This window comes from Saccopteryx bilineata, chromosome 1 (assembly GCF_036850765.1).
Source record: "Saccopteryx bilineata isolate mSacBil1 chromosome 1, mSacBil1_pri_phased_curated, whole genome shotgun sequence".
NCBI lineage: Eukaryota > Metazoa > Chordata > Mammalia > Chiroptera > Emballonuridae > Saccopteryx > Saccopteryx bilineata.
The window spans coordinates 188,382,455-188,409,992 of NC_089490.1; the positions used below are offsets into that span (position 1 = coordinate 188,382,455).

Here is a 27,538-nt window from a genome sequence, read left to right on the forward strand (position 1 = left end):
AGGTGAGTTTTTTTCACATCTCAGAGCAAACAGTCATTAACATTCTCAAGTTTATTTATTTCCTCCCGGCAACCCAGAATTTAAAATGGAAGGTTCCTAACTCCAGAACAGCCACTGCAGCCTGGCTCATGTCCTGGTCTCAGGCCTGCACGGTCAAGTTCTTGTCTGTCCACTTGGGAAGCTCCTGACTGATACCACCTTCCAATGCCCACTTTATTTATGCAAAGTGAAATTAACATGTAGCTGCCAGGTCCTTGAAGTGCAGATTTTACTTAACATTTTAATTATCCCATTGAAGCAGATATCCCTGTATCTCTTTGCGTCATTGAAAATGCCACCCCAGCCTATATCAGCTGACCACAGCTGGGAAGGTGGGCCCTTGAGATAGCAGGCAGTCCCGGAGCCGGGCGCTGCGACTCATCGCTGCGGCGTTCCCTGCACTGACTTGGGTGAGCAGTCTCATGGTCTCAGGATGTACAAAAAAATAATCATTGGATTGCTATTGTCAGGTAAGTGGAATTTTTTTTTACCCTGATGTTGTTATATTGGAGGTGAGATGAAAATATAAACTATCCCACTTTAGTTCTGTCTTCCTTAAACGAATAAATAACTGAGTATGTTCTCAGAGCCCAGTCTGCTGGGGAGACTTTGTTGGGACTCAGCTGCCCAGGTGGAGGAAATGGCATGGGGGAGCCCTTAACAGCGGCTGCACCCCGCATCTACCGGTGTGAGCAGCCTGCTTGAATTCTAAGCCTCGCGAGAATGAGAAGCAGTCTATCAAACATTGTGAAAGCTGTTTCTTGGTGAATAAATAGGATGCTTTCGTTTGGGCTGGAATGCGGTTAACTTCTAAATGAAAGAGTCATTGATGGGGAGGATGATGGCTACACAGTCCTCAATTTTGAAAAAGTTTTCCAAAAGTTATCATGTCCTCCTCCTGTCAGGATGGTAAAACCACAAGCATGAGCTCTGTGTGGGTCCATTACTGAGATGGGAGGCGGGAAAGAGAAAAAAGAAATCTCTTGGCTTAGGTGTTATCCGGTTTGGGGACACATCTAGATCAATTCATTAAAATAAAGGAATAATGTAGGGTTATTCTTAAGTTGTATTAAATTACTGTTTCTGGTCTCTTCCCAAGAATATTATCATCTTCTTGAAATGCAGTGTTTATGTGTTAAAATACCAGCACACCAGCACGTAGGTATGAAGAGGTAGTCATTTGAAGTGTATGTAACATGTCAGACATTGTGGCTAACTCCAGTCATAGCAAGTATCAGGCATCTCCTGGGTGCTCTGTAGGAGGTAAGGAAGAGGGCCAGCATTTGCTGAGACACCTCAGGGGATCAAATAGTGTAATGGTTAAAGCGCTAGCATGAGGAACAGAGAGAACTGGGCTCAAACCTGGTTCTACATCTAAAAGGTTGGGGGACAACGAAGTCCAATGACTTACCTCTCTTTGCCTCAACACCCTCATCTATGGAATGTGGACAGTGTTGGGACCTGCTTCACAGTAATCACATGTGGACCAAACAAAGGAATTAATGTAATGTACTTACTCCAGTGCCTACCACATAATAAAAGACTGAACAAGTATTTAGCAATGATAATAATTAAGGACCAGGGACAAAGCTAAATATGAAATGGTGATTTCTGAGAAGGGGAAAATTATAGGAAAACAAGGCTGACAAAGCTGCTCCAAATTTTTTTTCAAGTAGCAACGTATGAAAACATTTAGCTTGAAAAAAACAGATGGAGAATACGTGGTGTAATATTGAAATATATTCAAATATTTGTAAAGTTTTACACAGAAGGGAGAAGAGGTCTTCTCTTCGTTGTCTCAGAGGGTAAAGTGGGTTACTCATCAAAGTACACACTACCCTTTTACATAGGTGGGGCACAGTATCTAGTGAAACCTTATGCTTCTTTGAGCTGCCCAAAATTTGGAAATGATTCCTGGAAAAGAAGTAAATTCTTCCTATCTACAACTGTTCAAGCAGATAGTGGGTCAGTGCCTTAAGTGACCCTTCGTGAGGAGGTCAGCGAGGCTGGGCGACCCTGGAGGCTCCCTCGGCCTTCAAGGCCCCTGCTGTTGTCACCTTGACATCTCCTGAAGCCCTTCGAAGAAAGTCTCTTGATGTGACTGCCACAGAATCATAGACATGCGTGGGAACACGGTTGCCCCTTTTACTTTTTAGTTGAAGAGGTGACCCCAGAAAATATGAGCAAGGTTAAATATCATTGGCTAAGAAAAAAGAAACAAGGTTTTGCTTTGTCCAGGAACCTTAAGGCTAAAGCCAACATTTCAAACCGCAGAAGTCATCTACCACGTGGCCTTAAGGCTAAAGCCAACATTTCAAACCGCAGAAGTCATCTACCACGTGGAGAGTAAGTTCTTGGCAAATAGTTGCATTTCCAATCATCCACTCATTTGTTCTGTCAGTAATTCTGTGTCAGGTGCCCCACGCGGAGGCCAGAGCAGTAGACGAGTGAGCTCCCAGAGAAAAGAGCTTTCAGGGGAGAGGGTGGGGGTGAGGTGGGGGGCGGGACAGATAGTGGGCGGGGACACAGACTTTCAACCCAGCAAGTAGGCTGTTAAACAACTGACAGTTTAAAAAAAAACGATGAGGAACGGAATTGAGACAGAGGAAGGATCAAAGGGACCAGAGGAAAAGAGGACAGAGGGAAAGGGGATGATAGGATGGGATAAACCTGAAGAGAAGGGGGGAGGGCGCTATGGGGAGTGGGGCAAGAGAGATGTTGAGGGGAATACAGGGGAGGTGGATGCATTCGGGGCGACACTAGAATCTATGTAAACACAATAAATTCAAATCAATAAAAAAAATATATAAAAGGGAGAAAACAAAAAAGATGAAAAAAAATCAAATTAAGTAAGGTGATAAACGTAACACAGAGGCTGCTTTTGAAATGGTAGCAGGACATCTTTTTCTAGTAGGTGCTCTTTATGATGAGAGTTGATCAGGGAGAAAAAGCCCACTTTGCAAAATGAGGAGGAAGGGCACAGAAAGGTAGCAAAATTTCTGAGTGCAGCCCGAGGACAAGGCAAAGCTTTAGCTGTCAATCAGCTCCAGAGGCTAAGGATTTGAACACACAGTATCATATCTCTTCAGCTAGGACATTATGTCATAAGCCAGGACCCTCTAAAATGTCCTGGTTCTACTTAAAAAAAAAATTCATACAAAATTTGCATTCTAGGTCATAACATACTGATTTAATTGGAAAATCCAAAGGGACAGGTATCATCACACCTGTTTTATTCTTCGGCGTAACCCCAGACTCTAGCACAGCTCTTGACCTATTTGTAAGAGATTGGCTGAATCAGCAAGAAGAAAGTAAAGGGAAGGAAGAGGGAGGAAGGGAAGGAGGAAGCAGAAGGCAAAAAGAGAGTATTGTTTTTGTTTGCTTGGGGAAAATAAGGGCCCCAGTGTTGGTAGACAATGATTACAACGCATCTTATTACATACATTAGCAGGTACTGTACACTATTTTGAAAAGCATATACTTAATATGATGTAAAAAAGCAAGCCATGTCTTTTTTCTTCAGTGATCCAAGAAAAGAGCCGTTCTGCTCATTTAATTGTCACAGGAAAGAGTTCTGAGTGGGGTTTCAGAGACCACAAGACTATGTATGTTTCTTAGAATTAGAACTTGGGCCTTCATTTACATATCCTACACATTGCTAGGCACAGAGTAGGCACTTGATAAATGATAGTTGCGGGGTAAGGGGAGGTGGAGAAGGGTAGAAGGCGGGGTAGATGGTAATAGAGGGAGACTTGACTTGGGGTAGTGAACACAATGCAATGTACAGATGATGCATTGTAGAATTGTGTGCCTGAAACCTGTATAATTTGATTAACCAGTGTCACCCCAATAAATTCAACAACAACAACAAAATGCTTTAAATAAATAAATAGTAGTTCACATAAGTGACAAATAACCAGAATTGTGCTGCTGACTAATTTTAACTGTGCGAAATCTGCGAGCTTCCAAGGGCCTCGGTTTCCCCGTGCCTATAAAGCACAAAATAGATAGGATCTAAACTCTCTTTCATCTCTGAACTTCAATGAGTCTCCAAAGGTCAACCTGAGATGAGCTGGAGACTGTTCTCAAACCTATAAATCTCTTGAGCTTGGTGTGAAATTAGGTCATTAGGAAGCCATGAGCACTCCACTATGAGTTCCTTTGAAGAAGGCGTCCTGAGAGAGGGAAAAGAATGAATGGTGTCTCAGAATGAACTCACACTGACTCTAAATTGCAAAATTGAACGTATCTGTGATCTTTTTTTTTTTTTACTTTGATTTCTAGAGGATTATTGAAAACATTTATGAACCTATTTGGGAAGCACATTTTAAGTAATTCCCCCAACTTGTCATTGTAGGTTATGTTTCTACCTCAATTGCCACCTCCTCACCTTATCCGAGCGGTATTACTGAATTACGTAAGTAACCAGCAAAAGTAAGTGGGTAATAGATTTCCAGCCACTATTATCATATCCATATATTTGCTAAGTACCTACCTACACAGTGTGGTTTTCTGTGTTATATGAGCTGAACTAAAACTAAAGCAAAAATACTGAAAAGAGCCCTGGCCAGGTGGCTCAGTAAAGTGTCCCAGTGCACTCAGGTCTCAGGTTCCATCGCGGGTCAGGGCACATATGAGAAGCAATCAAAGAATGCACAACTTGCCTGACCTGTGGTGGCGCAGTGAATAAAGCATTGACCTGGAAATGCTGAGGTCTCCGGTTCGAAGCCCTGGGCTTGCCTGGTCAAGGCACATGTGGGAGTTGGTGCTTCCAGCTCCTCCCCCCTTCTCTCTCCGTCTCTCCCTCTCCTCTCTAAAAAAATGAATAAAAAAAAAAAAATGAATGCACAACTAAATGGAGCAAGCTGATTCTTCTCTCTCTCTCTCTCTCTCTCTCTCTCAATCCCCTGCCTCTCTCCCTTCCTCTCTCTCAAATCAATGGAAAAATTTAAAATATATATATATATATTAAAAATACTGAAAAGAAGCATCCCAGGGCTATCTCTGGGTGTGGAGATTGTGAGTAACTTTTTTTCTGCTTTTTAATACGTACTTTCCAATTTTTCTGCAGAGAGAATCATAACTTGTAATCAGGAAAAGTTTAAAATTTTTTCACAAGTGAACTGAACAAACATAATTTATTAAACAACATCAGCAAACATTAACAAAGGAAAACCAGGGTTCCAACATTCATTTCATCGTGGTTTTGATGTATGCTAAAACTGATGTCAGAGGTCTGACAGAGAAAAGAGCAACAATTGATGGTAAACATGTGATAACCCATCATTAGTAATGACTCCATTTTCTGTTTTCTATATGACTTATTCCTGTCATGATACCCCAAGTCCCCAACAACCACACCCCAGTAGCTAAGAGTATCAGAAAAGTAGTCACATATTGAGCCTTAGGACAATTGATTCACTGAGAGATTTCTCTCGCATCATGGAAGTCAGGCAATGTTCATTTTAATGGCTTCATAATATTACTTTTGATGCATAAACTATGGTTTACTTAACCTCTGCCATGCTTTTGAATATTTAGATTGTTTCTACTTTATATTCTTTTAGATGTGCTACAATAGACATCCTTGTAGACTTATATTTCCATGTCAGAATGTGCACATTAAAAAAATTTTTTTTTATCAACTGAGAGGCAGGGAGGTAGAGAAGCAGACTCTTGCATGCGCCCCAACCCAGGATCCACCTGGCAAACCCCATCTGGGGCCACTGCTCCATTGCTCAGCAACCAAGCTATTTTACCACCTGAGGTGAGGCCATGGAGCCATCCTCAGTACCCGGGGCCAACTTGTTCATTTAAGCCATGGCTGCGGGAAGGCAAGAGGGGAAGGGATGGAGAAGTAGATGGTTGTTTCTCCTGTGTGCCCTGGCCAGAATCAAACCTGGGACTTCCACACACCAGGCTGATGCTCTACCGTTGAGCAAAAAGGCCAGGGCCCAGAATGTGCACATTTTAAAGGTTTTGATGAATGTTGCCAAATTTGCTTTCCCAAAAGTTATACCAATATCTATAGCCCCACCAATAAATTTTGAGAGTATCTGCTTCTGTACTTTCTTGCCAAATTGTGTGCCATGTGTCTTCCACCCTTGCAATAGGTGTATTTATGTTTCAATTTTGATTTCCTTGATTACTAGTGAAAGTCAACTATTTTCCTATGTAATTTATTTATTTTTTAAGTGAGAGGAGGGGAGATAAAGAGACGGACTCATGTACATGCCCCGACAGGAGCAATGGGGACTAACACTTGAAACGCGAGGGGAAGAGAGGGAAGGGGTGGTTGTTTCTCATGTGTGCCCTGACCTGGGATCGAACCCGGGACGTCCACACGCTGGTCTAACACTTTAGTCCTTGAGCCAAGGCCAGGGCCTTCCTGTGTTATTTTTTAACAGCTTTACTAAGGTGTAGTTTGTATGCAATGGAATTTACTCATTTCAAGTGGAGGATTCAGGGCTGGGATTAGGGTGAAGCAAGTAAGGAACTCATAGTGGCCCCAAAATTTAAGGAGCAGCTCAAACCTTAGTCAACAAGATAAACATTTTAATGCAATATTATAAAACAGTCAATGGTGAATAAAATATCAACATTTTCAACACAGTGGGGATTTTTCAGAGTCGGCATTGGGCTGACAATAGTGCGGCGAGTGGCCTTTTGGGGCCTGGCTGACAATGTGCAGTGTCTGACCCGGTTCCTCCTCTTCCATGGGCCCTGCACTCAGTTGCCCTAGTTCTGAGATCATCAAAGTCTCGGACAAACCTCACAGCCTCTCAGGCCCCACTTGTAAACAGACAGAAGTCTCCAGAGGACAGCTAGTGGCCAAAGTCAAGGTCACCTCTACATACTTCCCTTCCCCCCTCAAGTGCTTGCGGTCAGGGCAGCTTCCTCCTGGTTCTGAGCTGGAGACTTCCTCTGCAGTGCCCTGAGCCAGCCCGCATGCCCGGGCTGGAAGCTAGAACTCTTTATTTCTGCAGATGATTTGTAGAATCCTTTGGGAAAGTTGTCCTTAACATCAAAATATTCCCAGTCTTACTTGGTTAGAATAGGATTAAATGAATAGATGAGCTTACAAAAAACAAACCATTTGATAATACTAAATCTTTCAACAGGGAATAAATCACTTTTTCCCAATGAGTCCTATCTTCTTTTATGTTCTCTGAAGAGTTTGAAACAAATCCCCTCAAAAAATTTATCTGAAGTGAACTTAAGATAAATTTTATGTATTTCCTTTTCTAAGAGGTATTTTATATATTTTGGTATTGTCTTAATTAAAACAGGTTTTGTTAATATTTTCAAACTGTTTATCGATGGCCCAAGATGAAGCTGTTACTTTGTGTATATTCATTGTGTAAGTGATGTTGTTAACTTTGATTTTGGTGTAATAGTTCATTTTTTTTGGTTTCCAAATTAAGCAATCATATTCTTTATAAAAATTATAATTTTGGTTCTTCACTGAAATATTTATAGCCACTTCTTTTCCTACCAGATTGCATTTGTTACAACGTTTAGAACAACACTATATAATGATTATAATGTCTGCTGCTTTCAGTAAATAATCCTTATCATATTCAGAAACTTCCCTCTAGTCCTAAACTAAGAGATTTAATCAAGCAAAGATATTAAATTGTATAAAATACCTTTTCCGTGTCACCATTGATACTTTAAATGCTGACTCCCATAGCTTAATGGTGTAATGATAAATCCCCTGACAGTTATTGTGAGAGAAAACATGTTCTACCAACTATAACAGAAACTGTTTAAACTTTTTTTTCTTAAAGAATGTCTAGTAATCATATTAGATTCTCTTGATATTCCTGTATTTTTATTCTTTTTTTTTTTCTTAGAGTAGGAGAGACAGAGAGATAGAATTCTATATGTACCCCAACCAGGATCCACAAGGCAAGCTCCCTACAGGGCAATGCTCTGCCCATCTGGGGCCACTTCTTGGCAACTGAACTATTTTTAGCACCTAAGGTAGAGGCTCCAACTGAGCCATCCTCAGCCCCCAGGGACAACTCACAAGAACCAATCAAGCCATGACTGCAGGAAGAGAAGAGAGAAAGTGAGAGAAGGCAAGGGAGAGGGATGGAGAAGCAGATTGTCACTTCTCCTGTGTGCCCAGACCTGGGGATCTAACCTGGGACATGAATATGCCAGGCTGACACTGTACCACTAAGCCAAATAGCCAGGGCTGTATTTTTATTCTTTAATATGCTAAAATGATGATTTATATCACTTGACATGATATTGCACTGCTTCCATCCTGGTATAAACCACTTGGCTATTGCAGAATATTCTTTTAATATGGTACTGCATTTAATATTTGTTTTAAGATCTTCATATCTATATTTGTTATACATAACATTTTCTGCAATTCATTTGTTTATACACATGTGTCTTTGCTACCAAAAAATCTAAATAGATTTGTGCCCATGTTATTTAAAAATATTAATCATTACTACATGCCAATTGTAAGCATGAAAAATATTGTGAAGAAGTAAACATCTATTTCTTTTTTTTTATTTCTTTTTTAAGACTTCATTCATTTTGGAGAGGAGAGAGAGAGAGAGAGAAGGGGGAAGGAGCAGGAACCATCAACTCCCATATGTACCTTGACCAGGCAAGCCCAGGGTTTTGAACTGGTGACCTCAGGGTTCCAGGTCAACGCTTTATCCACTGTGTCACAATGGGTCAGGTTTTCTTTAATTTTTTTTTTTAAGAAGTAGCCATCTATTTCAATTATGGTAAAAGAGGTTTTGTGTTTTTAAACAAGAATAGGTAATAAAAAAATTTTGCCCTGGCCTGTTGGCTCAGTGTTAGAGTGCCAGCCCAGCATGTGGAAGTCCTGAGTTTGATTCCTGGTCAGGGGACACAGGAGAAGTGACCATCTGCTTCTCCACCTCTCCCTCCCCCCATCTCTATTTCTCTCACTTCCCCTCCCAAAGCCATGGCCCAAATAGTTCAAGCAAATTTGGCCCTGGGTGCTGAGGATGGCTCCATTGCCTTGGCATCAGGCTCTAAAATAGCTCGGTTGCCAAGCAACGGAGCTGCTACCCAGCCAGGCAGAGCATCGCCTGGTAAGGAGCTTGCCAAGTGGATCCCAGTCTGGGCACATGCAGGAGTCTGTCTCTGCCTTCCCATCTCTCACTTATAAAATAAAATTTTTTCTTTGTATATACATGAATATGATAAATTATATTATTGTTTTTCTTTACACCAGATTTTCATTTTGAAAAATTTTAAACCCATGGAAAAAAAAATCCAAGAAAACTAAATGACTCTTCATATATTATCTTCCTTGATTCAATAATTATAAATAATTTGCCATATTTGCTTTATCTCTCTGTAAGCATGTAAACATATATGCTTTTCTTGTATTATTGGAAAGTAAATTAAAGACATCACAACATTTTACCCCTAAACATTTTAACATGCATCTCCTAAATGGACATTCTCCTAAATTATTTTGACATGTCACATAATTTAATTAATAATTATTTCACAATAATAGCATCTAACAATATTAATAATAATCTCATTCAATAAAAATTTGCCTCATAGTAATAGATCTCAAAAACATCTTGTCAGGCAATTCATGAATGTCACTTCAAAATGAATATATGGGGATGTGGGAACATGTGATAAAGTTTATCTTCATTGATTTATTAGCCATAAGAGGTATACTACATCAGTCACTTGTGATGGCAAGGCAGACATTTTTTAAGTCTTCTCCATGTTTATTTTTTGCATCCTTGATTTATCACAATTGAAGAAAACTGTTAAGTTTTCTCACTGCTATTTTAGTTCTACTGCTTTTTCTCTGTTGCTTCATTTTTTATATTATTGTGGTATAACTATCCTTATTTACTTAAAAATCATTGTGTATTATATCCTTTTACAATATAAATTAATCTTCTGTATCCTTTTTAATGTTTTTGCCTTTATTCTAGTTTGTCTACTATAATTTAGTAGTATTACTACTAAAATTGTGATTTCTGTTTTTATTAATTTTAATTTGCCCAATATACATTTTTTTAAGCAGGGGAGAGGGGCAGACAGGGACAGACAGGAAAGGAAAGAAATGAGAAGCATCAATTCTTCGTTGCAGCTTCTTATTTGTTCATTGATTGCTTTCTCATATGTATCTTGATCATGGGGCTACAGCAGAGCAAGTGATCCCTTGCTCAAGGCAGTGACCTTGGGCTTTAAGCCAGCGACCTTGGGCTCAAGCCAGTGACTATAGGGTCATCCCTATAATCCCATGCTCAAGCCAGCAAGCCTGCACTCAAGCTGGTGAGCCTGCACTCAAGCCAGATATGCCTGTGCTCAAGTAGGTGACCTCAAGGTTTCAAGCCTGGGTCCTCTGCATCCCAGGCCAATGCTTTATCCACTATGCCACCGCTTGGTCAGGCTGCCCAATATACTTTTTCATCTTTTTTTACACATTTTGCATTCTTTTGTTTTATTTGAGTTCCTTGTGATTTTGTACAGCCCACTGGGCTTTTGTTTTTGTTTTCCTGTCTACTTTGACTCAATCTAAAGGTCTGTGTTTTTTTAATACAGAAATTAATCCACAGACATATATGAATTCACAGCTGACATTTAGTATTTTTTATCTTTATCTCATACTTTCTTTTATGAAATTATTTCTTATTTCCTATCTTTTGATTTATACACTGTGCCTTATTTGCCTTTATCCTCTTATATGTTTTGAAGGTATACAAACATGGTAACTATGCCATTGTTTAACTTTATGCTTATAGAAGCCTTGACTCTCAGCACTCCAAATCATTTTAATGGCTCGGCACACATAGAAACTTTCACTGCTCTATGGACCCTATCCAAGCTGGGGAAGGTTGTTCTAGGCTGGATCCGACTGGCTGATAGCTCACAGGTGCTTGAATGAATGTCAGCTGTATCATGGGCTATGGATTCCCTCAGCCTCTCTGGAGGCCAGGGATTCAGAGAAGGTATAACCAGGTGCCTCAACCTCAAGACACAGTCAAGTACGACTGTTATGAATTTCTTTATGGTTCGAACTCGCAAGGCAAAAGACATACCAGATTCAAATAACTGGGCAGAGGGCTGAAACTCTTAGGCAGATTCAGCCCTGAGAAACTGCACCTCTGCATATTTATTGAGTTCCAAAAGCCACAGCTCAGCAAATAAAACTAGAAAGTTACACAAGCCTTTTTTCCCATCCGTTTCATCCCCATCCCTGCACGTCTACTGTTTCTTTTCATGAACAAGGACACAAGAAGAGTCAGAGTCTCAGAGCTTATCAATCACAAAGGACATCTGGTACTTGGAGGCATTCCTCCAAGAATTCTGCGTACTTGCAATCAAGTAACTCAAGCCAATGTCTCCCCATGGCCAACACACTCCAAGATCTCTTGTCTCCAAGTAGCCCTTGCTCTGCAGTTACTGCCATTTGTATTGGTGCAGGGTCATCTCCTACATACAACAAAGACATAGTGAATATACAGTGCAACTCATTGCACACGGAGAGAAACACATATCTGTACGAAACACAATTCTACAAAAGAATAACTGTCTTTACTATGTGTGGTGCACTTTGATGTGCTCTCTTCTATTTCATACAATGTAATGCTTTTGTGCCAGTGACAACCCAGTGAACTGATTTCATGACCCCCTAACACGGTACTTCACTATCTTGACTGCATCTTGATGTCTTCTGAGGGGCTCTAAGAGCCCCAGAGATTTTGATTACACTAATGTTGGGGCCAGGAACCTATATCCTTGGGTCAATTCCAGGCTACCACTTGATTTTGTATGGCCTGCAAGTTAAGAATGGCTCTGACATTTTTTAGTGCTTAAAAATAAATCAGCAACATAATTGAACGACAAGATAACCTGGACTTGTTATCTTTGAATATATGTATCCTGATTTATTGATGTCGCCCCATTAAAAAAATAAAATTATTTTAAAAATAAATAAATAAATCAAAAGAAGACTATTTTGTAGCATGTGAATATTATACAAAATTAAAATGTTAGTATCCGTAAATAATTGTTGGAACCCAGCCTTACTTGTTCATTTACGCTTTGGTTGACCCTTGCCTATGGCTGCTTTGGTACCATAATGGCAGAGTTAAAGAGTTGTACCAGAGACCAACCATGTGGCCCATGAAGTCAAAACTAGTTATTCTTTATCCCCTTACAGAAAAATGTTTACCAAGTCTTATACCAAGAAAGTTCAACCTGCAATTTGGAAACTCATTTTTAGACTGAGGATTTTTAAGCTAAATTCCTGTGGAGTTTCTCAAAGCTGCTCCCAAGTGGCCATGGACTCAAGGTTCTAGGATCCAGGCCTGTGAATCCGGTTTCTGTCAGGGTCAGTCCACTCTCTCCGCTTCAGGTGCTGAGGTGCTGACCCTTGGAAAGGGCGTAGAGTGGAATCCAGTGTTGGGGAGAGGAGGCTTGCTAAGTCAAACCACAATAAATGCCAACAAGAAATATGGCAAATTGGGAAGGTTATTTCTCAAGCATATCAGGCTTATAGCAAATGGTTTTCTTTTTCTTTCTTCTTTTTTTTCCAGTACATTACGTTTTTATTATTATTTTTAAATGTTTTGCTAAAGTTGTTCCAGCTCTAGGTAAAGGTGATGTAAGAGCCTTGCATTGGACACCTGACCCACTAATTGCACCTGTACCAGGCTGGGGCTTTCTTTAAGGGCTCTTGACTAAAGTGTTGAAACAAATTATCCAAAGTGTTATCATACCCCACACTCAATCTCTTAGAAAGTTCAATAGCTCTAAATTTTAATTGCCTACTTTAGCTTAATAAAACCCTTCCAAAAATGAAAAATGAATGACAACAGACAGATGGACATATGATTATATTATTACAACTAGACCCAGACTGAGTTTTTCAAGCCTTTGGTTCAGGAACAAAAATGAATGTTTCCCTTAAAATATTGCTCCACAGGAATAACCCTCTCCAAACACTATCAAGAATGGGCGAGATCCCCATTTACACACATATTCCCTATAGAACAGTATGGTTCAGCAGAAAAAAAAATACATTGATTGAAAATCAACAGATGAGTTTTTGTCCTGGCTTTACCGCAAATTAGAACTTCCACAAATCAATTTATCAGTCAGTCTTCAGGGTCATCACAATGCCAAAACCTATTAATACTGAGAAAATTTAGTTTTCTGACTTGGAAACTATGTAAGGCATTTCATATGCAGGATGTACCTTGTAAGAGTTTGCTTGTGCAAGATAAGACTCCTATCGACTGTGAGTCAGGAGGGAGCCAAAACCCAGCCAGGAGCTGAGTGAGCTGACTTTATCACTCCACAACAGGGCGCAGCTACTGGGAGTCTGACCTCGAGCAAAACTGCAGGGTATTCGTCCAGCATTGCACGTTGCGGTTTTCCTATCTAATAATATTTCATGTGAGAAATGTCCATTGCTGGGAAAGCCGTGTGGTTTTCTGGGTAAAGTATAGAACACACACTGTTGGGTGGCGGAACCCTTATTCCCAACTGGCTCTTCACCAGTGTTCTGGGCCCACAGGTCGCCCCACCTCCTTGGTACAAGAGAAACAGTGCAGGGGCCCTCTCAGCCCCTCCCCAGCACACAGACATCTTAGGCTAGGAGAGTGTTCCTGAGCAACTGTGAGGTCAGGGCAGTGAGGATAAGAGACAAAAGAGTCATGTGAACGTTCTGGAATAATCAAATGTAATGCAAGTGTAAACCCTGAGATTTGGAATATTTTATATTCTGGATATATTCATTCATTCATTCATTCATTTCATGCTTCCCAAACCTAAAATTAAGGCATGCAGTTCAGGTCACAAATATGTGCTTTGTACGAAGCACCATAGCAAATGCCAGTTCAGTGTCTAGGGAAAAAATATATACATATTTTTGAACTAGGAATTGGAGACTTTGCCAAACCTACCTTTCTATTTTATTTTGCACTAATTTTCCATTTGAACATTAAACTCTTGTTGATCTGAGAGCGTGCCTACCTAGGCCTGCTTGCTGCCTCTGGCCTCCTGTGAATGCACACGTCCTCTCTTATCTCCCTATTTTAGCCCATGTTCCTCCGTTACTGTAATTCCTTCTCCTCTGTGTTTCCACCTAAAGCTCCACCTGCCATTCAAGATTCAGCCAGTGAGTGCTTCATTCCAAGTAGGCATGGGGTAAGATTTTCAGAGCTCAGAAAAGCTAAGGAAAGATGCAGTGTTGACTCAAAGTCCATCTGTTGCTGAGTCGCCAGATACTGGACACATCTTCCATAATACCTCAAGGTCAATATACTTCTCTTGGAGAGAAAGGTGGCATTTTTCAAGTATAGTCTGGATCTGTTCCTAGCAGAAGAGGTAAAGGGAGTAAGGTAATTACCCACCTGTCAACAATGGTAGAGCAGAAAACAGTCTCTCTTAATAACAAGAGGACACTGAGGGCTAAGAGACATAATATTAGCAGCACAATAAATTGATATGAAAAAATCATCAAAACGAAAACTACCTGATTATTATTAAAATTTAAACCCTTAAGATGTCCAGGAATCTAAAGAAATTTGCTTGTTTTGTGTACAATGCACCCCAGTGTTCATCGATTAATAAGCTAAAACATCAAAGAAATCTTGCCGACCAGAGCTCAACCAGGCAGGTCATCTGGGAAGTTGGACTGACTGTGGGAGTCAGCAGTTAGGTCTCTGTCTTGGTCCTTCCCAACTGTGTTAACCTGCAGTCATCATTTAATTTTGATGATGTCAGATTTCTTACCTGTACAGTAAGGAAGCTGGATTAAATATTCCAAGTGACCTTGTAATGTAAAATGTAAAAGTACATTCTGAATGAAATAGAACAATAGTTAAATTGACCTTTAATCTGAAAACAATGCAAACAGCCTTGTTGAAAGCTGATTTGACTACAGAAAGCTCAACCCGGAGCCCAGGAGAGAGAAGAAGGAAGGACTGGAGGGAGGGAAGGAGGGAGGGAGGGAGGGAGGGAAGGAAAGAGCAGAGAGAGGTCTTTCTCATGATCCAGTCCCTAAGTTAGGTAAACCGCATCTGCTGTTCAGTGGTTACAAGTTTACTTAGATCCTTTCTACCAACTAGCCCCAACTAAAGAGTCTGTTATAAAAAGCCTTGTTTAAAATCTGCTTATTCACAGAAATTTACAACTTTGCATAACTCTGTCCACAGATGTCTATTAGCTGATTAAGGCCTGAGAACCCTGGAAGACCCAGATAGACGTGAGGGGTGTGGCTATCAGAAGTAGCGTTAGAACCTTCTTGGTGGTTGCTGAGGGTACATATTGTAAAATTTGGGTTTCCTTACCTAGAAATTTGAGCTTTATCCATCCTCAGCTTAAGCACCCGAGGAAGTAAGTATAAAGAGAGAAAAGAACTATGGGTGAGGACACGTGGAACTGATTTATCTTCTATGAGGCTAGAAGAAAATGGAATTTAAGGATGTCTCTGTTGCAGAAACAAACAAACAAGAAACTCACGCACAGACAACAGTATGGTGATTACAAGAGGGAAAAGGGGTGGGGCAGTAAGGAGATGGTAAAGGAGGGATACCTGGTGATGGAAGGAGTCTTGACTTGGGGTGCTGAACACAGTGCGATATACTGAGGATGGATTATAGAATCATACACCTGACATTGATATAGTTTTATTAACCAATGTCATCCAATAAATTCAATTAAAAAAAACAACAGAGTGTTTGTTTTTATTTTTACCAAGGAAACAGGATTGTATCCGGGAGATGGAGTGAGAGAGGCATGAAACACAATTTCCCCAAGTTATGTAAAATGTTATGTAAATGGGAGAGACATGGAATAAATTTATCTCTTGTGATATGCTCTATGTTCTACTCTGTCACCTTATTCTTGACTCCTCTTTCAACTTCTATCTTCTACAGCAGTATCAGCAGGCAGTCACACTACTGAAAAGGTGAGAATCCAGACCGATGACGTTAGGAGCAGTACACCCATCTTAAGAGAAGAGGGAAGAGGAGCAGAGGAAAGAGGTTTGTCCATGTTTCACAATAGTTGCCCTGAAGTTATTGTTATGATACAAAAATACTGTTTAATGAGACCTATCACTGCAAGAAAACTGTGACAAAGTCTAAAAAATGGAAGCTTATCAGTAGACACAGACCCCATACTTCTGAGGAATTCTCACTTCTGGACTATCTCACAGAAACAATACTTTGGGTTAAAGAAATGCAAACAATCTAGCAAAGCATATAAAGGATGAACATGACTATGAAATGGTGGACCACATTCAGGGAGCCGGAAATGCAGAGGTGAGGAGGGGCCACAGCGAATCCACGTGGGGCTCAGCGGTTCCAGCCACTGACCGTGAGTGACTCTCTGCTAAGGGCCTCTGCCCCCTTAATTTGTAAATGGGGCCCATAATACTTATTTCAAGATATTTCTCTACAGATAAAAATGTGTGTAAAATTGCTTAGGTTGGAGTCTGACACATTCGAAGTGCCTAATAGGCAAGAACTCTAAGCCAGGCGGGGGGCTGAGATGAGGGTGGTCAAGCAGTAGATCCACTCTGGCCTGGGGAGAAGAAGACTTTACGAGAGCCGATGGGACGTAGAAAGCCCTTGGAGGTGTGGTAGAAGCAAGAACTCCAGATTTAAAGTAAAGCCTCGAAGACTCACTGTGGCTATGGGGTCATTAGCTAATAAAAACACTGAGAAAATGTACTGAGATCAATGGAAGCAACAATTTTTTTTAAATTTTATTCTTCCCATGACTTGAGAGAGAGAGAAGCATCAACTCATTGTTTCACTTAGTTGTACATTCATTGGTTGCCTCTCTTATGTGCCTTGACTGGGGATCAAACCCACAACCTCAGCATACCTGACGGCACTTTATTCGCCTGACTAGGGCCTGGAAGCAACAAATTCTAAGAAAGACCAAAAAGAGAAAAATTAACCATTGTGCTTGGAACTAATGATTAGACTTCTGGGTCCAATTAAACAATGAAATTTTCAAAATGATTTCAATGTGAAGTCAACGTGGTGGTGTCAAACCTGCAAGCATGTAAGGGCCAACAACAACACGCAGTGGTACATGCTGTCATTCCTGTAAATCACAGTTAAAATGGGGGGCCATTGTGCTGAGAGTTTTCCTGCATTACCTGATTTGGTCCTTATAGGACCCAAAGAGATAGGTATTCTAGTCTTCATTTGCTCAAAAGATACGAAAGTACAAAGAAATTAATTGTCCAAGACCATCCAACTAGTACGACACCGAAACCCAGTCTGTTCGATGCCGGAGCTCATCCACCAACCACAGCTGTCGCCTGCCACAAAGAAAGAGAAGACAAGCCCCAAGTAACCTTGATAAGTAACAGCTACAGAATGACCAGACATAACCTATGCGATATAATAGAGTGCAATATGTTATTTGTTGTAATTCAAGAAAATTGTGTAGTTGTAGGAACAAGAGGGCCTCGTGATATAACATGGCATTTAGAGACAGAAAAAGAAATGTAAAGTATAGACTGACAAGGGAGAGTTTAACTCCGGCAAAGCTTCGAGGCAACTGTACTGCACACTTCTGCAGACAGAGCAGAGTGGGATTGTTGACAAAAGCTCAGATGAGACGCAGTAAGGGTTTGGATTCAGTTGGTGCCCATGGCATAGGTCTAGAAAATTGATAGCAAAATGACCTTTTTTGGAGTTGGACTAAAGTCCATGTGGGTTGGTGACTCAATGTGTGTTCTTTCCGCTCATCAGTTTTACATTAAAACTTTTTTTTAAGTTTTTAATGAGGTCTGACCTGTGGTGGCACAGTGGATAAAAGCGTCGACCTGGAATGCTGAGGTCGCCAGTTCGAAACCCCAGGCTTGCCTGGTCAAGGCACATACGGGAGTTGATGCTTCCTCTCCTTCCCTGTTCTCTCTACCTCTTTTCTCCCTCTCTCTCTCTAATAAAAAAAAATGAATAAAAAAATCTAAAAAAAATTCTTTAAAAATTATTTTTAAAGTTTTTAATGAATTTTTTTTCATTTTTACGTTTTTTTAATGCACTTGTTCTTGTGGAAATCAATAGCTGGTTGTTTCAATATTTTCTCCTCCCCTGCCTTTCAATGAGCTGGTTTGCTTAGTTCTGACCCATGAAAGCTTGTTGGGTAGCTGAAGGTAGGTATAGGAATCACGAATAGGAAGACAGCATCTCATAAGTTTTACCAGCTGTTGAAACCTGAATGCTAGCTCCCTACACACAGTTGAGAAAAAGAAACACTAAAAAATCTAATTCCAAAATGCTAATGTTTAGACGTGCTAACTTCTGCATTTTGACTTATTTTGAAATTTTGTCTTTTTAGGAGCAAGAAAACAACTTGTTCACAAGTTCTCAGAACCAGGTGTGTTAATATTTACATGGACGGACAATCTTTTCAGTATCAATTACGTATTGCTAGTTCCAGATGCCTAAGAAAATAAGACAGTGTCAATATTAAAAACAAAAGTGAATGTTATTAACTTTAACCCCACCAAATTGGAAAGGCAAACAAGATATACTCTTTTTAAAATTAAAATAGACATTTCTTATTTTCTTAAACTTTTTGGAAATAGTGATACATAACTTGAAAATAATTTGAATTAGAGTTTTTTAGCTTTCTGACCACCATGGTTAACAGGAGAAAGGTGTCTTAAGAGCTTATAAAATTGAACTTCTCATATTCCTGCTGTGAAGAAAGCAGAGTTTAAAATTACCTCATTAACTGACAACATATTAAGAACAAATATAGACTATTCACGTCTCAATCCCAATCAGCACAGCCCTTTGCCATCACTTTGGGGCCTTTATAACTGGAGACTGTCACTGTGCCCCTTCGGTGCTGCTGCAGGTCTGGCTCCAGTCATTTCTGTGCTCACTCACTATTCTGCAGTGCTGAGCCTCCCTTCACTCTTGGCCTGTGTCCAAACTTCACACAAGAAAAAAAAAGATTTTGGAACTGAGTCACTGTCTTGTAAATTAAAGCTAAGTGGACAGGAAGGCTGAACAATGCCAGGGGGGAAAAGTGATTTTTTACTTTTTTTTTTAATCCAAAATGAGACTTTTAAATATAAATTAGCCATCCAAAAAAAAAAATATATATATATATATATATATATATATTAGCCAAATAAGTAAGCCATGTTACCTATACATTTTGCCTTCTAGTTTAGTTCATTTGGAATCACTACAAATATGCTATGAGTGTGAGAGAGTACTGCTAACTTAAACTTTGTTGTATTCCCAACACATACAAGATTTGGAAACATATCTTAGTGATTATATTGCAGAGGGTGCATGAGGGGAATGTAGAAGGAACAGAAGTTCAGAATACTGTATAAGCGACCTGAATTATAGTCATGTTACTTCTAACTAGTGGTCCCACCTAGGTGAGTAACTTAACCTCCTTAGATTTCTTTTCCTCATTTGTAAACTACTGATACCAGTTTTCTTCCAAACTTCCGATTCTGCCCAATACCCGAGACATTATATGCTCTCATCACTTTGAAAATATGAAACACTTTATGGTTTTCCCGTATTAGGTAGAGCAGTGGTTCTCAACCTTTTTTGGGTCATGGACCGGTTTAATGTCAGAAAATATTTTCACAGATTGGCCTTTAGGGTGGGACAGATAAATGTATCACGTGACCGAGACAAGCGTCAAGAGTGAGTCTTAGATGAAACAGAGGGAATCTGGTCATTTTTTAAAAATAAAACATCGTTCAGACTTAAATATAAATAAAACGGAAATAATGTAAGTTATTTATTCTTTCCCTGTGGACCGGTACCAAATGGCCCATGGACTGGTACCGGTCCATGGCCCGGGGTTTGGGGACCACTGGGGTAGAGCACCTGCATAGCTGTCATCCACAGTTGTGCCTGTGAGCCCCTATAAACAACACTGGGATTTGAACTTGGAGCCCTTGGATCTTGGTTCTGTCAGATGTGTGACCTTGGACAAAAGACTTTACTATTCAAAGATTCAGTTTCTTTCATGCTTACTATGAAAAACCTAATTTTTGAAAAGACAATATAGAGAAAAGTCTACTAATGTTCTATCTATAAAAAGGCAAAGGGATATTACCCTGATTTCATCTGTTTTATTTTTCAATTGATACGTGGTAACTTATTTTACACTTTTGTAATTTTTTGCTCTCTTTTTCTCCCATAGTGATAATAGTCATTATTTTTGGGGTGATGGCTGGTATCCTTGGAATTATACTCCTTCTTACCTACAGTGTTAACAAACTGAGTAAGGTGAGAATTCAGTTTTTAACTTTGCTGTAAATGCTGGTGTGAACATCGCTAGGAGCGCTTATTCCTCTGGGTTCAATAAAGTCATGGAGAAACAAAACTGCACAAAAATCCATCTTTTTCAGCTGGACACAGAGAAATTAATGAGTTACTTTAGTAAACAGTTTCTTAATTTGTCCTGTAAAGGACCCCCAAAGATAACTCTATCCCCATTTTCCAATAAAAGATCCTCCAAAGTTTTTGTCTAACTTGGTTTAATATATTTTGATGGCTATAGATAAAATAATCAAATTTATAATTTTAGTATATACATTTAATTTACATATAAAATATTTAAAATAACATGATATATTTACAGATATTTAAAGCATTTTTTTCATTATCTTATTTCCTGCAACAAATTCTTCAAACTTTCACTCCCAAATTTTGCAGAGTGAGTGATCTTTTTAAGTACTGAAGCTGAGTCTAAGTCCAAGTGACACCGCATCCCAAAGCACACGACCTTTACTATGACTTTCTGTTTAAGATGTGTCAGACATAACCTTTGGGCACATGTCTGTGACACTGTCACTGGAACTGTAATTCTAAGTCATTAACTGTCTGGTCACAAAAGAATGGTACAGTTGTGTTCTTATTCATCCTCTATTTTTTATCTCTATCTGTGCTTTCTGTACCGTAATCACTATATAATATTCTTTTTAAAAGACTTGCTTAACTGGGTAACAACACTGCAATGGTGGGGCTGTGGCAAGGTGGATGGTAAATCTACACTAAATTCCTTCACCCTTTTCTTTTTTAACTACTTCTTTTATGTGATTTAAGTAATCCTCTAAAGCTATGATTGATTATCATTACTCCACGTGAATGGATCTTCTCTAAAGAATACTTTCTCAAACTCATGTAATGAAGGGTTAGCTCTAATATGAGAGATTCGGTAAAGACTTGAGTACTGTAGAGTGTTAGTCCTCTTGTCTGCAATATAAATATTGAGAAAAATAATGTCGCCTTATGTTTGGGCATATCTGACAAACTATGCTTTTGTCTTCTGTCTTAGTTGATAATCTAAAATCTGAAAAAGTTAATGAAATACTTAGTTGACAAAATTCAGAGAAAATCTGTATGAATATACAAGAGTTGGATCATGGTCAATATGACTAAGAGAGTTTATCTCTTTTTAAAAAAGAATTTCCATTTCAGTTTTTTCATACGAGGCAAATATGACAGTCAATGTTTGAGATAATAATCTCCCTATAGAAATGACAAATACTATCAATATTTAGAAGTACAAATACAAATTTGTATCAAAGTTTGTAAATATCTATTAATGACTTTACAAAAAAATCTACAAAGTAAATTTTAATCAGAAAGAGAACAATTTTAGCCAAAAAATATTTTTTCATCTGAGGCATTTTTCTTCATAGTGTCTTAAGTTTAGAAAACTGTGATGTAATGTTTTTCTACTTTTACTTATAGAAAAGTTCACTTGACGAACAGCCTCCACTCTCACTTGACCCAGATGCTCCTTTAAGTTCTGTCGAAACAGGAAATCCAGGTGGGTGCAATTATTCTTAGTGCCTATTGCCTTTTGCCTTTTATTTAGGGAAATAAATCAATGAGTCACTTCTTTCTGATTTGGAAAGGGTGTGTCCAATTAGGATTCAAATTAATAAATTACTTCTTTCTGATTTGGAAAGGGTATGCCCAGTTAGAATTAATTTGAATCCTGTTTGATCAATGCTGCCTCTGTAAGATTTTTTTTTTTTTTTTGTATTTTTCTGAAGTGAAAAGCAGGGAGGCAGAGAGACAGACTCCTGCATGCGCCCTACCAGTTTCCACCAGCATACCCACTAGGGAGCGATACTCTGCCCATCTGGGGTGTTACTCAGTTGCAACCGGAGCCATTCTAGCACCTAAGGTGGAGGCCATGGAACCATCCTCAGAGCCTGCATCAACTTTGCTCCAGTGGAGCCTTGGCTGCGGGAGCAGACGAGAGAGATAGAGAGGAAGGAGAGGGGGAAGAGTGGAGAAGCAGATGGGCACTTCCCTATGTGCCCAGACTGGGAATTGAACCCAGGACTTTTACATGCCAGACCAACACTCTACCACTGAGCCAACTGGCCAGGGCCAGATAATTATTTATTTATTTATTTAATATGAACATTTGTCTGCTGCACAATGATATTTTCCCTTAGGCATCAAGTATCTTAAAAAAAAACGATAGTAGCTTGATTAGGCAGTGGTACAACAGATAGAGCATCAGCCTGGGACACAGAGAACCCAGGTTCAAAATCCCAAGGTTGCTCACACTTGAGTGTGGGATCATCCAGCTCGAGCACGGGTTCACCAGCTTGATTCTAGGTTGCTGGCTTGAGCGTGGGATCATAGACATGACCTCACAATCGCTGACTTTGAGCCCAAGGTCGCTGGCTTGAGCAAGGGGTCAATGGCTTGGCTGGAGACCCCCCACTCAAGGCATATATGAGAAAGCAATCAATGAACAACTAAGCTTCTGCAACAAAGAATTGATGCTTCTCATCTCTCCCTTCCTGTCTGTCTGTCTCTATCTGTCCTTCTCATTGTCTCTCTCTTTCACTGAAAAAAATAAAATAAAACAAAACAAGCACTGTAAATAAAGCAAAACAAAGCTATTTTTTGTATTTCTTTTCCAAACAGTAAAGTTCAAGGGGCCTGCAGTGGATATACTGTACCGATATGAGTCTCTGTCCTTTCCAAGCTGATAGGCTAGTGGGGTAACAGATGGAGTAAGTGCAGAGGCGATAGTATCTGAAAGAGACCAGGACAGGGAGCAAAAGCTTTGGGGAAGAATCACCTGGAACCATTCTTAGAAGACATTCTTAGGGTAAGGCAGTTGGGCAGCTTGAGCAAAGACATGGAAGAAGACAAACTACATGTGGTGTGTCCAAGGAATCATGCGTTTCCCCAGTAGAAGGTTAATGCTTCAGTTCCCTGTTCATGTCTCCAATATACGTAAAGCAGTGGAAAGTCAGGTGAACCAAACTGCAGGCTCATTTATGCCCCATATTTGTGTAAATGAGGTTATTAAATATGTCCTAGTAAGTTAGTGAAGTGGATTGTAAAACCTGATCCCACCTCACAGGAAACATAAGAAAACACATAAGACTATTCAAAAAAAATGCTGTTGTTCTATTCTTGTAGAACACTGCTGTAAAGTAATTTACAAACCAAAGGCAGTTAGAGATTAGAGTGATCAGTGTCATCTTACTAAGAACTTGCACATGGCTTGTGCTTGGTAGGAAATTACAATAAGTGAATCTGAGTCACCTGCCCACAGTGTTGGCTACCTGTGACTCCACTGTCCCATTTCTCATTGGATAATGCTTGGGATGCACAGTTCCTAAGACAATGCAAATAGGAGAAAACTGTAGACAGTGCCCAGCTTCCACAAGAGCAGAGGATCTTCCCATCTGTTTCACATACCCCCTGGGAGTAACAATCCAACCTTCCAACCAAGAGAGATGGAGCACTGGATTTGGTGGAGACTAGTCCAGTGCCCTTCACCATGTGGTAGAATAAGAGAGAAATTTACCAGTGAGTTTCTTTTTTTTCTTTCTTTCTTTTTTGACAGAGACAGAGAGAGTCAGAGAGAGGGACAGACTGGGACAGACAGACAGGAAGGGAGAGAGATGAGAAGCATCAGTGCTTTGTTGAGGCACCTTAGTTGTTCATTAATATGTACCTTGACTGGAGGGGCTACAGCAGAGCGAGGGACCCCTTGCTCAAGCCAGCGACCTGGGGCTCAAGCCAGCAGCTTTAGGCTTCAAGCCAGTAACCTCTGGGCTCAAGCCAGCAACCATGAGGTCATATCTATGATCCCATACTCAAGCCAGTGACCCTGCGCTAAAGCTGGTGAGCCATGCTCAAGCCAGTAACTTTGAGGTTTTGAACCTGGCAGGGTTCTCTGCATCCCAGTCTGATGGCCACTGCCTGGTCAGGCTACCAGTGAATTTCTGTACAGATTTCTTGTTTATGTCTAAGACACAAAGTTATTCCCATAAGTAATTTATCACTAACTGCCTTCCCACTATATTCTGCCCCTATACAAATTCTGTGTTAGTTTCTCATTTCTGTAGAAAGTAGGAGCAGAGCAATTATGTTCATTCCTAACCTAAAGCTTTTAGAATAGATTTTCTAAGAAATTCTGTATCTTTACACATAACTGAAAGGAAATTTCCTAACAATTATATGTAAGAACAACAGTGTAAGAATGTAGAATTCTGATATTAATTTTTGCATTAATTTCCTGTTGAATTTAAATATAACTATGTCTTATTCTATTGTATTTTTTTTCTTTATAAAGCTTCTGCAGAAACCTAATCAATGAGAATCTTCTCACCAAGCCAAATTTTGGAAGACTAAAAGGCATGAGACTGCAGTGAAGTAAAAAATTAACATGTAAATTGGACACACTATTAAATTGTATACACTCCTAAATTGTACAATTCTGGGATGAAATAGTCATCATAATGAGTCCAGTGACTCAGTGACAGAAAATGCCTCTACTTGTTAGTATTTCAAAATGAAGAACAAATATTTTCTTTCATGCTTGCTTTTGTATGTTAGCATAATTTTTATAGTTCATTGATTTAGAATTCTGATTCACAACTTCAGTAAGCATCATCTGCAATTCTCTAAGTCTGACTTATTCTATTTTATTTTATTGTATTTTAATGATTATGCTGTCAAATGAAAGGCTTGTAATATCATAGATGAAATCTAAGTTCTCTGCTCATCCTAAACTTCTGAATCTATTTTCATTTTTTAGTAAATATAATCTTATTTTGTTATTACTGAATAAGCGAGATATGGTAATACACTAATGGTGATAGTTTTAGTCACAACAACAAAGTATTTACTTGAAAATGCCTTGTATACATACGTACATACACATGTGTACCTATGCATAGATGTAGCTACAGACATGGACATATAAAATGACACATTCATCCTTTAATACATAAGTCAATACAAGGTGTTTTTTTTTTCATTAAAAAAAATGAAATGTTGCCTGACCAGGCAGTTGCACAGTGGATAGAGCATCGGACTGAGATGCAGAAGACCCAGGTTCAAGATCCCGAGGTCGCCAGCTTGAGCGCGGGCTTATCTGGTTTGAGCAAAAGCTCACCAGCTTGGACCCAAGGTCGCTGGCTCGAGCAAGGGGTTACTCAGTCTGCTGAAGGCCCGCGGTCAAGGCACATATGAGAAAGCAATCTCTAAGGTGTCGCAACAAAAAACTGATTGATGCTTCTCATCTCTTTCCATTCCTGTCTGTCTCTATCTATCCCTCTCTCTGACTCTCTCTCTGTCTCTGTAAAAAAAATTAAAAAATTAAAAGAAAAAAGTGAAATGTTACATATGTATAAATGGCTCGTTTAAATTTGTTTAACTTTACAACATGAACTTCTCCAAGCCATTGACTGACGCATTCATTGGGTTCCACTAGAAGAGCTATTTATGTAAATGGTCAGAGAATCCTGAGAAAAAGAAGAATTAATGACTTTTATTTGCAAAAAAACCCAAAAAACTTAATAACTCTGTAAATGCAACAAGATGTGTGAATTTAACATGCAGGTGAATTTTTTAATAGGTAGCCATCAAATTCTTTTTTAGTATTCTCAATTAAATTCTTTAATCCATTCCGTCCTAGATTTTCTTATTAATAAAGCTTTGGAAATTGGTTTAAATAATCTAAAAGAAATTCCTAGTCACCAGACTAAGGTTTTGTGACTGTACCCCTGTCACTTACTTGTAATAAAACTTAAAAGGAGTATAAAAACAAAGAAGTACCTTCTTGTGATATTCCATTTCCGCTTTCATAAAAATCAACATGGCTTTCCATTGTTGTGTGATAATTAAGTGAATAATATTATGTACATATCTGGGCCTGGCAACTTAAATTTATTTTTTAATAAATTAAAAAATCTAAATCTTAACCTGCTTGTATGGTCAGAGAATGTTCTTATACTATGTTGACTATTTAAAATAAAGAATAAAAACAACACAATTTTGTTGGTATATATTTTTAAAGCAGATTTAACAGGATCATTGGCTGGTTTAATCACGTGGATGACCTAAGCACCAAAAGTACCTTTTTTTTTTTTACAGAGACAGAGAGTGGGATAGATAGGGACAGACAGACAGGAACGGAGAGAAATGAGAAGCATCAATCATTAGTTATTCGTTGTGACACCTTAGTTGTTCATTGATTGCTTTCTCATATGTGCCTTGACTGTAGGGCTACAGCAGACCAAGTAACCCCTTGCTCGAGCCAGTGACCTTGGGTCCAAGCTGATGAGCTTTGCTCAAACCAGATGAGCCCACGCTCAAGCTGGTGACCTCGGGGTCTTGAACCTGGGTCCTCCGCATTCCAGTCCAACACTCTATCCACTGCGCCACCAGCTGGTCAGGCCAAAAGTACTTTTTTAAATGTACTTTTTTCAATAAAAATAAAATGTTGAACCAACCAAGAGAAAATGAGATTAACTTTGTTTCTGAAGTGATTCACAAATTGAAAACAGTAAGAGATTAGCATGCTTGTGCCATCTGGAGCAGAGCAAGAGAGCTCAGAGAATAATGAAAGCAAGAACTGCTCTAACCTCCTTGAACTTTTCCAGTTAATTGCTCTGTCCTTCATCTACAGACTTTTCACATTTGAATTTAAAGTTTGTGGGAAGAAATAACCTTTAATCTATTCACATTTTTATAATTAAGTCAGCATAATATTATAGGAAAGAAATCCATCCTATTAAACCAGCATGATCCCATGCTGAGTTTATGTTGACATCCTTAAAATTTGACTCTGGAGTGGGTGATAGGAGTGAAGCTGATTAGAAAATTTTATCCCTCAGGCGTGGGTGTTAGCTTGTGTAGGTGTGAGCAAAGGTCTGAACTAGGGAGAAAATGAAGGCAGAAAGGTGAGAGACATCACAAAGGGAAAATATTGGAAGGCAGACATGGAAACAACCAAAGTGTCCCTTGATAGAGGATTAGATAAAGAAGACATGGTGCAAATATACAATGGAATTCTACTCAGCCATAAGAAATGATGACATGGTGACATTTACAACAACATGAGTGGGCCTTGAGAACATTATACTGAATGAAATAAGTAAATCAGAAAAAGATAAGGACTGTATGATTTCATACACAGGTAGGATATAAAACTGAGACCCATGGACATAGATAAA

General features: G+C 39.3%; 1 protein-coding gene across 4 annotated transcripts; it reads left to right on the forward strand.

Annotated features, from left to right (window-relative positions):
- The first annotated feature begins 377 nt into the window (after positions 1-377).
- On the forward strand, positions 378-27,538 carry GYPA (glycophorin A (MNS blood group)). 4 transcript variants are annotated; one of them, XM_066232738.1, is made up of 7 exons: positions 378-509; positions 4,397-4,456; positions 15,960-16,067; positions 18,385-18,423; positions 20,230-20,315; positions 21,786-21,864; positions 24,652-27,538. In XM_066232738.1, exons 1-7 carry the CDS (start codon positions 473-475, stop codon positions 24,666-24,668), a joined length of 426 nt encoding a protein of 141 aa, XP_066088835.1. In that variant the 5' UTR covers positions 378-472; the 3' UTR covers positions 24,669-27,538. The 4 variants fall into 4 exon arrangements, with proteins under 4 accessions (XP_066088835.1, XP_066088843.1, XP_066088852.1 ...); XM_066232746.1 differs by having other exon boundaries at positions 15,963-16,067; XM_066232755.1 differs by lacking the exon at positions 18,385-18,423.

What these genes read in the sequence shown, in the direction of transcription:
- GYPA (XM_066232738.1), top strand. Translation starts at nt 473, where the DNA reads ATGTACAAAAAAATAATCATTGGATTGCTATTGTCAG. An exon ending in AAGAGGAGCAGAGGAAAGAG is followed by an intron (nt 16,068 to 18,384) that starts GTTTGTCCATGT and finishes TTGTCTTTTTAG; the next exon opens with GAGCAAGAAAACAACTTGTT. An exon ending in TCACAAGTTCTCAGAACCAG is followed by an intron (nt 18,424 to 20,229) that starts GTGTGTTAATAT and finishes TTTCTCCCATAG; the next exon opens with TGATAATAGTCATTATTTTT.